The sequence below is a fragment of the Calidris pugnax genome, unplaced genomic scaffold, assembly GCF_001431845.1.
Source record: "Calidris pugnax isolate Ruff unplaced genomic scaffold, ASM143184v1 scaffold44, whole genome shotgun sequence".
Classification (NCBI taxonomy): domain Eukaryota; kingdom Metazoa; phylum Chordata; class Aves; order Charadriiformes; family Scolopacidae; genus Calidris; species Calidris pugnax.
In genome coordinates this window covers 1,613,737-1,627,858 of record NW_015094506.1, presented here as the reverse complement: position 1 = coordinate 1,627,858, position 14,122 = coordinate 1,613,737, and the positions used below count along the sequence as shown (strand labels likewise).

The 14,122-nt window shown below is 39.5% G+C and overlaps 1 protein-coding gene across 1 annotated transcript in view; it reads left to right on the top strand.

The window, feature by feature from the left end:
• LARGE (like-glycosyltransferase) overlaps positions 1-14,122 on the top strand; it is a 281,053-nt gene that overhangs the window by 151,417 nt on the left and 115,514 nt on the right. The window contains exon 6 of the mRNA XM_014963960.1: positions 2,396-2,519. Within this exon, the coding sequence (XP_014819446.1) occupies positions 2,396-2,519 (124 nt within the window). The remainder of the gene's footprint in view (positions 1-2,395; positions 2,520-14,122) is intronic.

Genomic DNA, 14,122 nt, shown 5'->3' with positions numbered 1-14,122 from the left:
GTCTTTGTATTGGAATTTTTCTTTTCAACTAGTGTTTCATCTTCAAATATCTTACATCAATTCCATTTAACTAAATGATGATTTGAAAGAAGATGTAGCTTTCTTGTTTTTAACTGATTTTTTTTACTCCTCTTATTCTACTTTGCAACATCTAGATAAATGACCCTGAAAAAAAGGAAAAGAAATTACTAAAGAACACCAGCTGGGAAATAGTCCTACCAGATACTGGACTCAGCCCCTGCTAAGCAGAGGGACCTATGTGGAATGTGTATGTTGACGTTTAACACCTAGTTGTCTTGAGGAATTGCTTTGCCTGTACCCAAAGCCACTGGTGGTGTACTTTGTTTCTCTTGGCCTTTTCTCTGCTAATGAAATGTATTTCCTGATCACTGCTATTTCCCAATTTTTTCTTGGCAAGGTGCCTGGTTACTGCAGAATCTGCATGAGCCAGGATGTCCTCTTCTCTCCTGCTGGGCTGGTGAAGAAGATATAATTGCTGTGATCCCTTTAGCTTGGTAATGGGACACTCAGCAGCTGGCAGCCTACGTCTTTCCCTCTCCTCTCCGCACTACAGGGCAAGCTGGAGATTGAAAGACCTTTGTCTTTTTGGAAAGCATGTTGTGGCTTAGTGTTTTGGATATTGTTAAATGCAGATCAGCTGCGGGTTTTTTCTGCCATCACGATTATCTCATATATGAGGCTTCTCTGAAGCCCTTTTCTGCTTTTCCTGTAAGCAAGTAATTTGATCCACAGTGCCCTTGAAGCCAACACAACAGCTTCACTGACATCCCTGGGTATTGGTTTGGACCTTAGGTGCAGTATTTCTAACACTGCAAAATCCAGCCATACACTGCTTCTCACAAGAATTTCCTGTTTCTTCTGAGAGGTGTTATGATACTATGAACCATTATATGTGTTTTTACAGTTTTTTGCGGACTTGGTTCAGTGAGAAGCAGTATTACTCATCAAAGCAAGAAGAGTAGCATTAAAGAGAAAGGCACTTATTGTTCATTAATGCAGGAAATGGACAAAGAAATAACCTTCATCTTTTGGGTTAAGCCCAAGGGTGTAATGGAAATACATTGGCCTGAGCTAACACAGATTTCCTCACTTTTCACTTACACAACAGAATGTAGTAGCATCAGTTATCTTCCACTTTAACCAGCATCTGAAACTAAATGCTCCTCTTTTTAGATGAAAAATATCTGTTAACAAGTGCACCCATTTACCTTTATAAATTTCACAAAGATGAGACCCACTGTTCCACCCTAGGGATCAAAGAAAGGTTGAGCTAATGCTAAAGTCTAAATGAACCATCTGTCTTCTTAGTGACTTTTGCAAACTCTGTCCTTCTCTCCTGACAGGGAAAGTTGCTAACCTAGGGTTAAGCATGGAAAACTGCAAATCATTCCTAACTTCCACTGGCAGGTTTTCATACTCCTCCCACAGAAGCTGAGTAAAGATCAGACTATGTTGCTTGCTTTCCCTCAAAGAGAGAAGCAAGGTTAAGGGATTTAAACATGGTATTTGTAATGTCCAAGTTCACATTACTAGAGAGCTTAGTACAGACTACTATATATATTACTATATCCATACACTTTGTCCAAACCCTGCTACTCCTGCTAATACTGGCTTCACTCATCTTGTTTTGAAGCTTTTTACAAAGCCCAAGGCCTATAACTACAGAGATCAATCCAAATCGTGTGTTTTTAAGCAAAATATTTTCTTTCTTCCTGCTTTTTTTCAACCCTCCCTCCCTCTTAGAGGCAAGGATGTGGGGACATCTACAATCTCTGTTCTATTCACTAGCCAGTGGCTAGAAGGCACTCACCTGAAACATCTAACTTTGGATTCCCATAGGACAGCTATTGATAGCCCAAGTTTGCTTTGTAGAAAAGATGCATGTAAAGTCAATGGTCCTGGAATTTCAGCTCATTCAGATGATTATTTTTTAACCTTCCCTTCCACTCCCACTTCTCTACAGACAACTGTTCTTACCACAAAAATAAATAACCAGGTTAACCTAGAAACTGAAAGCAATCACTTTCACAGCTCAAGTCCCTAAAGTGGGATTAACTTGGCCACCTTTTAAGGAGCTGGTAGATGACCAGATCCTTAGCTGTTGTAAATCATCACATTTCACTGAAGTCAAAGGAGCTATATTTACTTACAACCACCCAGAAACTGATCCAGTATTTCTATTATTGTCATCATGTTTATTCAAATTGTAAGTGTCTCAGCATTTTGGCAACAGAGCGGGACTCCACCGAACATGCTTTATGCTTTACCTTGAGACATTAGACATAGATAACACTGTATAAGTTCTGATGTTGTCCTTTAATGATAGGAATTAGAAACCTTTGAACTAATGCATTTCTCTCTCTTCTCATATCAGGCGAAACCCACTCCACTTCCACCTCATCGCAGATGCAATTGCCAAACAGATCCTGGCCACTCTGTTCCAGACATGGATGGTCCCTGCTGTGCGCATAGACTTCTATGATGCAGATGAGCTCAAGGTAAAGACAAACACAAATGCTACACATACACTTCTGGTTTCCTGTCATCCCTTTTTTATTCATCTCTCTGGATTGGTGACTTGTGGGAGAACTGCTGGTTGAAATATTCTCCCTGGCTAAAACTAATTCTAGCCCATATGGTTGTTACACCAGTTACACCTAACTAGAAGATAACAGGTGGCTAAAATCAGTGCAGTTTCTCTGCTAATGGAATATGTTGTTTAGCAGCTTAAGTAAAATTTTACCTGCTATCAAGAGGGTTCTGGTTGCCCAGGTTGAATTGCATCTGATCACATTATGTTTTGCTAAGGTTGCCTCTTTCTGGTAGCAATGGTGGAATCTTAAGTGCTTTGTTGAATAAGCCTAAGTCTGTTACTGGAAACACTCAACTTCCCAGCATTCCTTAAGCATGGGCATGTAACACTGTAAGTACATACACTCTGATGAGGTATTAATACTACATTTTGAAACAGCTAGCTTTTTAATATGGATGCCCTTTTAAAGGACTGAATATGAAGAAAGGGAAGGGGGTGAGAATAATTTACTCAAAGCATAAAGTAATTATCTTTTCATAGTTAGAAAGTTTAAATGAAATCATGGAGGCAGAGCGTTGAGTTTGAGTTGCATGTTTTTTAGCTGTAGAGGTAGAATGAAGTATTCAAATTTTAGCATTTAGAGTTGGTGGCAATAACTTGCATGACTTATCAGACAGTTCTGAACAGCACCCTGAAACAATGGAAAAACAAAATTTAGCAAACTGCTGTGCTAATTAAGAGGTAAATTCAAAGCACACTGTGTTGTACAATCTTGAGTACAAAAAGTTGTAGAAAGAGATGGAAAAAGGAAAAAATCATCCTTGAGAAAAAATATTTTGTTTCTAGCTGCTTTGATTGTTTTACTGGTTGTTCTACGTGAAGCCATAAGCGGATATTAACCTAATTAGCTAGAGATCTCCCTTCTGTTCTTTATAGCAAGGAGGCGCTTTGTTCTTGTAAATTTTGTATGTGTCTATACTGCATGTGCTTTTCTGTAAATTGTAGGGTGTTACAATGCTTAATTAGCCTCTCAGCTGGACAAGACAGACCTCTTAGTGTTTTCCTTCTGGTCACCGGGGTATTGTCCAATCTAGTTAAGTAAATAATAACCAAGAGAGCTTACTTCAGTGGTCTCCAATTTGCTTATTTATAGGGAAAACACTCTGCAGATATGAGGCTACATAGAAAAGTCTTGGTTTGTCCCTCCATCTTCACTCAACTTTAATTTTTATATGTCTGATGACCTAAAGTAACACAGTACCATCTTGCATGTAACACACAGGCTTTAGGTTGGGGACCACTTTCTTACTGGACGCAGGTACTGATGCATAAATACAACTTTCCAGGTCTGCTGCTCTTGCTCAGAGCTCATCATACTGCATATCAAGCAATTTTCCTCATTTCAATAGTCAAAAAACACATTATAAAGTTGTACTTGGCATAGGTGAGTGTGACAGGCACTGCCAAAGGACAGCAGAGAGCTGTAAATATAAATGGAATTTTTAAAAAAACAGGTGTGATGTTGGCTCATATCCAGATCATCCTGCAAGTTTTAGCAAATAAGACAGAGGAGCTGTTTACAGACAGTTGCAGGAGCTCATCTCATTTGTTTCCTACATAGCCTCTAGAGAGGATTTAATGATTATTTTGGGTTCACGTGTTTCACCTGTATTCTTTGGAGCTATATTGTGCTGTCCAGTCTTAGGAAAAGATAGATCTGATGTTGGAATATTTACTAGAAGGTCTACCTTTCTCAAAAGTGAGCTATGAATCCAGTGTTACAGTATATACTATGTTTCAGTTTTAATGATACTCCATAGCTCTTTTTGAAATCTCTAATCAATACCAATTGTTGACATTTAGAAGGGTTTAAACTGAATAGTAGCTTGAGAATTTTCTGCTTAGATTTCATTCACCAATGTTTCATTGTTTTGGAACACATTTTAGCTGCTACAGAAAACAGTTCATTTCATGTTTGGTTTTTTCCCTTTGGGTAAGTATGAGCTTCCAGCTTCTTACTTCTAATGCAGCAGGAGCTGGCATGTTAGCTTAACCCCTTAAGTCCTGGGAAGAGTCCTACTCTGTCTCCTGCCCCTGCTCAAACAGTGGAAGGGAGCACATAATGTTAGATCCTCCATAAATAGTATGGATGCTTTTTTGTTTTCAAGTAGCTATTTAGAATTCAGTCAGCACTTTCCACTAGAGTATTAATTTTTTAAAAGGCAGAATTTCGAGACTAAAGTATTTGGCAATGTTTCTTAATATATCGTGTAGTTCTTAAAAGGCATGCTCTTTAGCTTTGAGTTAGAGTAACCACTGTCCTGAACGAAAGCATAGAAAATAATGCTTTGCAGTAGGCGTTGTTTTCTTTCAGGTTTTAGAGGAGAACTAGATGCATCATTGCAGTAAAGGCAGACAAGGTACCACTGATTATCCCAGAATTTCTAGGGCCAGCAAACCAATATATCTACTTTATCTGTTGCTGTAAATTAAGCTTGTTCCTTTTAAATATTAGAGAAGACTTACTTTTCAAGGTGACACAGCTGCTCATCTTCATCCTGCACCAAAAAGAGCCCATATTCATTTTCTCAAGCACGGGTGCTGCCAAACTAACACCAGCCTGCTTGGAAGAGGGATAGAACACGGGAAAGGATGGCCAGGGAGAGGTCTATCTTTGCTTGAGGCACATGATGGGGGATGAGGCAGAAGAGGAGGACACTTGGCTGTGGAACTGAGCCAAGATAGCAATGTTTCCAGGAAAAGGGGCAGACACAGTTGAGTTGGGAGCTTGCAGGATGTATTTCTTTAAACATCTAATTTAATGATTGCAACAGCCAGTTCTACTAAGATGCTTGTAACCTCCCCAACATAACTTGGCCTGTATCATCATTGCCTTGCTAGTAACCACAAGGGAGATGTGGTTAAAAGTGCTTAAAAGCTCTCCCTCAACTTAGAAGCTGTTCAGATTGTGAACTGCACTGCCAGTGCCACTCTCTCCCATTAACTGTACTTGCTACATGCAGTTAGTAATCAACCATAAGCATCCTTGAAGTGTGGGCAGCTGATAATGGTGCCAGTAATTGACCTGTTCTATAGCTGCAGACTTCATTCTTGTTCTACTCAGTATGGGCCACACATAACTCTTCCAAATTATTGTGGTCACATATGGCTGTGACTACAAACTGGAACGTTACTTGGCAGTGTAGGTTCATTTTATATGATCACATTAGCCATGTTATTCAGCTTTGGTCCTAGTGCAGTAGATGTAGCTATTACAATAATGTGTCCCACAAAATAACTGGAAACTGAAAATTGTCTTCTTTGAACACTAAATAAAAGAAAAAAACATACCTGTGGAAAACATTGATCTAAAGATCCGTTACAGCTGTGGCTTGCAAATATCAGGCTTGTCCCAGTTTGAGGTTGAATGATAGTGTGGGGTTTTTTAGGTCAGTCTAACTATTGAAGATGCGCAACATGAGCACTTAGCTTCTACACTTCATTATTCAACATGGAATCCGGTGTCAGTTCACTCACAAGGCAGTATAGGCATTAAACCCATTGTGACCTGCACGGGCCCAGAGCAGAAGAAGCAGCTGATAAAGCAGAACTGTATGTGTGATGTGTGGAATACAGATGAGGAGAGTTTGTTTTCCCAGGTGTTGCCTGATAGATTGCTGACAACATCAGGTGAACTGAGGGAAGCAGAAGGTAGAATGAGGAGTTGCCTGCTCTGCTGTGCTGTGATGGCTCAGATAAACACAGTCTCATCACCATGAGCAAAGCAGAAAATCCATGTCGTTGAAATAGTTCAGCCCACAAACATGTTGCAGTTGTTCTGTGAACTTGAAGGTAGGGATGGTGAATAGGTTTTTGCAATAGATGAGCATTTGACCTGAAAGTGAAGTGTTGACAAGCTTCATACTTTGCTGCATATATGGACAATATTCCAGCTTTTACTCTTTCCAGAAACAATAGACCACAAATCTCATTGCCAGTGCTGCCTTAGGTGATTTCATATCCGAAATGTTGATGTAGTCTGCACACTCAGTCAAAATCTCTATGATCCAGAGAGCAAAACCACGCTGACATAATGCATAGCATATATATTACTTAACTTTAGGCATTTACTTAAGCGGGAGATGAGTCACTCCTTAACCACTTCCATCTGAACTGTGAAGGCAGTTCAGTGGGTCAGACGTTGACATCATTTGGTCAGATAGACGGGCAAGAGCTATGAGATTTAAGCAGGAAAATCAAGTTTAATTCTTTAATTATGATTGTAGTCTAGCTGGGTCTCAGGGCTGTGCCTATATGCACTCCCAATGCACTTAAGTTACTAATTCCCAGGGTGGTCCAGGAACTCCCAGGCTAGTCATCTGCATAGATAAGGAAAAGGGCTGGTTTGAGACAGCAGACCATGTTGAAACTAGGTGATTGACTGAACTGCTGGCCATCTGCACAAAAAGTATTTGACAGATTATTACAGGAGCTATCACAGTGGGAATTTCAGACTGTTCTCAAGATTTCCTAGGCAATCCCTGCTGTGCCTAGACCAATTTGTATGCTTAAATGTGTTGATTAACATCCTGGGTGGAGAATCTGGTTGTCCCAGAAATTTCCCAACAGTTCCTGCTGCAAAATTAATTAGTTGTGCAGGGGTAAGACAATTAATAGAAATAGTTCCTACATGTGTAGAAATGATCATGTAGGGCAGTCTTTTGTATTACTTAAGATTGTTAAGAACTGTTTTCTATGTAGGTTAAGGTAATCTATAGTGATGGATTATGCATGTCCAACAGTGGTATTGTAGGACCACGGGCCAGCTGGATTAAAAAATTTGGACAGAACCATGTTTTAGGGAGTCTCACCCAATCCAACTAAGATGCGAGGACCTTTACCATAGAGACTCCCTTCACGATCCAGACGGCAACCAAGTCCTGTTTGTATTATCCAGGCAAAAGTTACCCTAAGCCAATATCCCAACAATGTTAGCTTTTTTACCATAAGTTCTGTTTGTAACTGTTTGTGTAATATGTGACACCAAAAGCAAATCTACTGTCATGATTTTTTTTCCTACCAGTGGAAGCTTTTCCGATGAATGGTAGCATTGATGGGGCTGTATGTGTCATATGTTGCCATGTACCAATTTTGGAACCGTGTCCAAGCAAATACTTCTGCCAGAACTGCAGCTACCACCTGCTGAACATGGGAGGGAGGGAGCTGATTCACAATTGGGAAGATGTGAGATGATACAGATTATTAGCTTGGTGTCAGTCACATCAACTGCAGAGGGTAACAATGACAGCAGTGATGAGATAAAGCCTTGAACAACAAAACTGGCCAGCATTGTCCTGTGTTCCACCATTTTCCTGGTCAAGCAGCTTCACTGGAACCAGCCATCCATAACAATTTATTTTCCCAGGACTAATGACTGGCTACTAACTATCATGGATTATAAGAGTTAGACTATATTTGCATTGCACTGCACGCAGATTATATACTGCACACTATTGTTTATTTTTTAAGTAGTTCACTGTATGCCTCAGAGGCTCTCACACAAAGTTATAAAGCAGATGTACATTACTTTCCTTCCTTTCTTTTCCACTTCATATGCAAGATCTAATTGCTATTAATGCAAACCAGGATGTGAAACACAGCATCTGTTTATGTTTACATTCATTTACACAGTGGTAGATATTAAATTAAAGTGTTTCTACAGCACTGCAGGTTTGGTCAAATACCGTCACATGTTATGGTGGGCTTGCAATGCTCCTGCATTTCACCAGCCTTTTGTCTTTCTGTAAACTGGTCTACTGCATGTCAGTGAAATAATAGGCATAGACTGCTGTTTCTTCCTGCCCTTTCCCTTTCTCTTTTAAAGAATGATTTTTTTTTAAATGCAAACTTAAGATTTTTAAAACCAAAGTCTATAATCAAAACATTGTACAGATTTTCCTAACTTGCATGGCCTAGTTTTAGACTTGAATTTCGACATTATATTTGAGATTTTGTGTATTTACTAGTGAACATATTGAATACCAGAGACGTGAAGTCTCAGGTGATAAAATATGCTTGTAGTAGTGACACAATGCTACTGTGCTAAAGAACAGGGTCTTTTATGCATGGTTTTCAGTACAGATGACTGGACATTAACAGACCAGGTTTTGTAAGCCAAGATATTTTCCTTCAGACTGCTTGGGAGGAAATGGGTATCCACCAAGAAACAGATAGCAATTCAAACTCCCCAGCACAGTGGAACCTTTGTGAAGTGGTCAGAATCTATCCATACAGACTGAGTAGCCTAATAGTACTTCCTCTGCCCTCCCAGTCCCTCTTCTGCACAAAAAAAGCCATGCAACAATAAAAATTAGAAATAGATGCAGTTTCCATTATTCAGGCCCAGAATATGAAAAAAGTAAATTTATGTAAAATCACAGTGGGTCTTAAATTCTGCCTATTCAGAACAGGCAGGGATGAAAGAAGTGCTGTAGAAATCGGCAAGGCAGGTCAGAAATTGGTCATAAGAATGGGAATCGTGGTACTGTTACTGACTTCCAGCTGTTGTCATCTGCTTAGTGACATCTAGCTTTCATTAGCAGCCCCACCTCTGGCTTTGTCTGTGGAGGGAGGCAAGAATAGCGTTTTGCAGATTTTTATATAATTTCTCATTGGTTTTATAAGTGTTGTCAGTTAATTTAAAATTTGGAGCTGTAAGAATTTGGTATCCTGGGATGAAACCCAGTGCAATGCAAGAAGGCGCAGCATTTCCTGGGCCTCTTTCAAGTGTCCTAGTCTGCCTGCTGTGTTATATTGTGCAGTGCTTCTACTGCATAATGAGCTATTCCAAAATAAAGCCTCATACCTGCCTTTATAAACCCCTTATACTTTCCCACTGTTGCTGGTGTTTTGGAAACATTGGAGTTCTTTCTTAGTTTTATAATTGATCTCTAACTGTTGTGGGCTTCTCTGCAGCTCCACTTTTTTCTTGATTCTAGGGAAAAGCAGTACAGTCATTAGGTACTACCTCCACCAGGCAGCCAGGGTAGCTGTTCTTTGTAACATATGTGAAGTGAGGAATAAGGAGCCAACTCTCTTCCACTGGCATCACCCACATTTGTATCATAGTAGCTGACTGTGACATTTCAATAGCAAGGATTCCTATTTGGCATTCAGCTTCTTAAACGTCCTTCTTATTGCAGCAACATGTGCTGCACCTCCAGGGCAGGCTATTTTAGCAGAGAATGAGAAAAAGATGAATTACTGCACATGAGATTTTCCAAAAATTATTTGGCTTGGCAAAAATCATCCAGTGTGCCCTAGAAAAAAAGAAGTTAAAAAGACACAGTGCCTTGAACTGACTGCTGCAACTATTGTTTGTGCTATGTATCCCCATTACAGCAACTGCTTTCTCAGAACTTCATCATCCATTTGTGAGAAGTGAAAGCATTTTGCTGTCCTACCCTGGACATATGGAAATTATTTAACTCTTTGATCCACATAAGGGGTATAGGTTGTAGATCCCCTGTACTTGCTGAGAAGTGCTAATGGTCATCCTGTGTGCCAGCACAATTTCTTTACTTGGGACTAACAGATAAAAAGCTGAGAAGACATATAATGACTGTGGTCTTAGATCTTAGTGGCTTTTCACTTGCTTATCCTTGTCATAAGGCATTCGATTACTGATAGAAAAACAGCAGCGACTGTTCAAGGCATTCCAGTTCAGGATTGGTATTGATGTGAGCATCTTAAAAAAATGTTTAGTGATCCTTGCTTGTAGATTTACAAAGAACTTCAAGTGTATTTATTTTCATGTTTGATTGGTAAGCTGAAAAAAGATAGGAGGCTGAAAAGACTCAAAAAACATCCTTGATTCAGCACCAGGGAGCTGGAATTGTTAGAATCCATCATTTATGAAGTACTTGGCATTGGCTTGTTTCTGAGAAACAACTGAAATTCAGGAGTGTTGCATGGTAGTTCAGATGTGAGCTCCTTCCCACAGAGCAGTCCAGCAGGCACTGTAAGCAGAAAGTATTCTGAAGGACTAGGTCATTCTTGTGGTGGAAAAGAAAGTTCATCTTACTTGGGTACACCTCTTTGTATGACACTTTTTCACAGCAGTTTTCACAAGCCATGCTGTGCATCTGACAGTACAAGCACTCAGTGAAGTCACGCTTCTCATAGGTCTTCTGAAACCATCTCAGCCTGGGTAAGGTCATTCAGGCTGATCTGGAGTTTAACCACCTGCTTCAAAGGGGAGATATATAATAAGGTTATTAATTAGATGCCACTGACGGTACCTCTTGTTGAGTCAACTTGATATGAGAACATTTGAATTCCTAAATTGTGACATTTTATTTCTATTAGTGGAGGTATCACTTTTCAGATCAAACTGACTTAATCCTGCAAAAGTTTCATTTTTTGAGGGTAAGATGATGGTGTCTATATCTCACGCTTTCAGCAGCAAAGATGAAAACTCAGCAGTGTTTTGATCCCCTGATAATTTTTCCATATACTGTTCCGTTACTTCAGGTTTGACCCCTTTCACAGTTAAATGGATTCCACAGTTTTTAGCTGATACAGTTGAAAGCCTTTATAAAATAGTTCCAGTTGTATTAATCAGATATTTAGGATCTGTGTTCAACTGCCTATCTGACTGCACTTTTATCTGATGGTCCTTAGGATGGAGCTACAAGATTACGTGGAATTAGGGTGACACCAATGGCCTTAAGCCCTCACACCAAAAGTTTCAAGAAGTCTGAGATACATGACTGCTACATGGACACTTCCTTTAAACACCATTTATGGAAATACACCGTTATCTGAAGTATTTGACCAATATTTTATCAGAACCTAGGCAAGAAGCTGGACTGGTGTCATGGACATCAAGCTCAATATTTCTTGATGTGGAGGAGCCCAGCTTTCCCAATAATGTCTTTATTTTCTTCAGATTGTTTCTCTAGGTAGTGCTGCGTTTTTTGAGAGACATCTTATATCTTTCTAGTAACAAGAAAAATAATACCCCACCCCTCCTCCTCACTGCATTCAGTGCTTCTTATACTAGGTTATTGTTAGTATTGCTTGTTCATAATTGTAATACATTTTATCCTTTATTATCCCAGATGTATTCCTGGAGCTTTTCTTCTCCAGGAGTTTTGATCTATTATAATATTTACCATTGGAGAAAAGAACACTGCTTCATGTAATTTTTGTTCTCTAGAAGCAATAATTGTGATGTAAGACGTTCCCACTCACCTGGCCTCCAACCCTGCAGGATGGAGTATGATTTGTTTACCTGCAAATTCTTTGCTTTTGCTGAAAATAAGAGAACTAATAGTTACGGGATATGGCATTTATTCCACCAGCTGGATGTGTGTTCCACCCACTAATGGCCTCTTTCTCAGTGCAGCATTTTCAGCTGTTGAAGTTTCACTATTTTTGCTCTGAAGGTAGAAACAGTAAGTGCTTAGGTCTGGAGAAAGGTGATTTTACTGGTGAGATGCCGGACAGTAGCTAGCGATTTCCTTCTGAATAGAAGAATGAAAATTTTTTTCTTCTATGTATTTGCAGTGTTTTGACTTACTATTAGTATGTCAGAGATCTGGTGAAAGCTGTATTCCCACATCCTTTCCAAAAATCACCTTCTGCAACTCTAGTTGTTGCATTGAAGTACATTTCATTCTGTTTTGTTTTGGATACAAACAGGACTAGATCTTTCAGTCTTAAAAGGGGAAGAAGTCCTTCCCTCAGTATTTCTGTTTTTTGGGGTTTTTTTGTACATGACAACTAATATTTGAGATCCGCAGTCTCCTGCCGGGCGTTACTTGGTTAATAATAGTCACTGTAAGTGTTCTACTACCTTCTTTCATCATCCTTATAAAAAGGACTCTTGCACAAATTCCAGTAGTGAAAAAAATCCCACTTCAGATACATTTTTGCCACTGAGCTGAAGCTATTGTCTATCCAACATAACATGTGTTTATACAGGAGATGGTGTTGCTTTTTATTCTGGACAGTGCATCTTGATGACACCTGTTTAATATCCTTACATTGTGCAAAATACAGATTGGATGCCTCTGGACTTTGACCCCAAGAGCTGCATGGAAATTTGCCAGAACATATAATGGCTGCAGCTAATGTGCATGTATTTGCATAGTTACTAAAATTAAAAAGCTGGCAATGATAATATTTTCATGGATTTGTATCTTCCCTGATGGATTACTACAAAGAGCTTTGTTGAGTGAGTTCACTAGCAATTAAAGCGTGCAATTGATCTTATTTTTCTATACCGATGAAGTGAGAAAGGCAGCCATGAATTTCTTATAACCACTAGCCAAATTCTAGCCAGATCTACCTGTCAGTCAGCTTTCAGCATAAAGATCTGGCTTTCTGCCATTTTATCTAGTCCAGCTTGTGTGCCTCTTTTCACTTGTTCACTGACAGGAAGAAAAAAAAAAAAGAAAGGCTTTATCTTATCTTCTAGGGAAGACTTGCATTTTTGCCTCTGCTGGAGAGGTAGGACTGGGAGGCTGGTGTTTGGTTTATTCTTCCTGACCTCTCTCAGGGTGCTCTGACTCCTGTAGGTCCTCTATCCTTGACTGCCACACTGAAAAACAGCTGGTGTTGAGGCCAAAAGCCCCAAAGGAACAAGAAACATCACTGAGACTGGACAGACGTTTCTCTTCTGCAGTCTCATCTTGCACAAATGAATAGAGAAACACAAAGAGGGCATTCAGCGTTTTGGAGATAGCAAGAAACAGGAGAAAATGAAGAATGTTTCAGATGAGATTAAAGAAAAGAACTTGGAGTCAAATGGAAACTGGCCATCTGAGTTTGGTGGGGCTAAGGAAGGAGGGAGGAATGGAAACCTTGTGGAGGAAAGCCAGCCAAAGACATAAAGGGAGGGAGATAATCCTCAAAGATCTCAAGACGTGAATTACTATTTGGTCGTTTCTTTTCTGAAGAAGCTGTATGGCTGAATATCCTGTTACTTAAATGGCAGAGGAAAAAAAATCATTTTACTTTATGTAACAGAATGCAGTTTCATCCGTATAAAGCATGTTGGCTCCAGCCACAGAGCATGGCTTAACTCTTGGTCCCCTCAGTTAATTTTGTTATTAAGGAAGTTATTTTGAAGAAGCATCCTTAAATCAGTTTTTTCCCACTTGTCTGCCCTTTGCGTATATGTGTGTATTGGTGAGAGATTTGGGAAAAAAAGAAGGGAAAAAAAGAAAAACGAGCATCAGCATCAGTCAGACTATGTCACAGACTTTGCTACAGAGATGAGAATTAATTTACAGTTATTCTCCTTTGCTGTATGCTGATACTGATTTGGGAGGTTTTGTTTGTTCTACCTTTTTAATATCTAATCTTCCTTTCCAGTTGTGACTTGCTCCACGGTTTCTGCATTTGCTCTACATTATCCAGGACCCAGAGGTTCAGATAATCATCCATTTCTATCTCAACCTTTTTGCTCACTGCTATTTGTATCCAGACTTGTTGCATGTATGTGTGGAAGATATCATCTGTTCATAAAGCAAGAGATGAGGCAGAATTCTATTAAAGTCA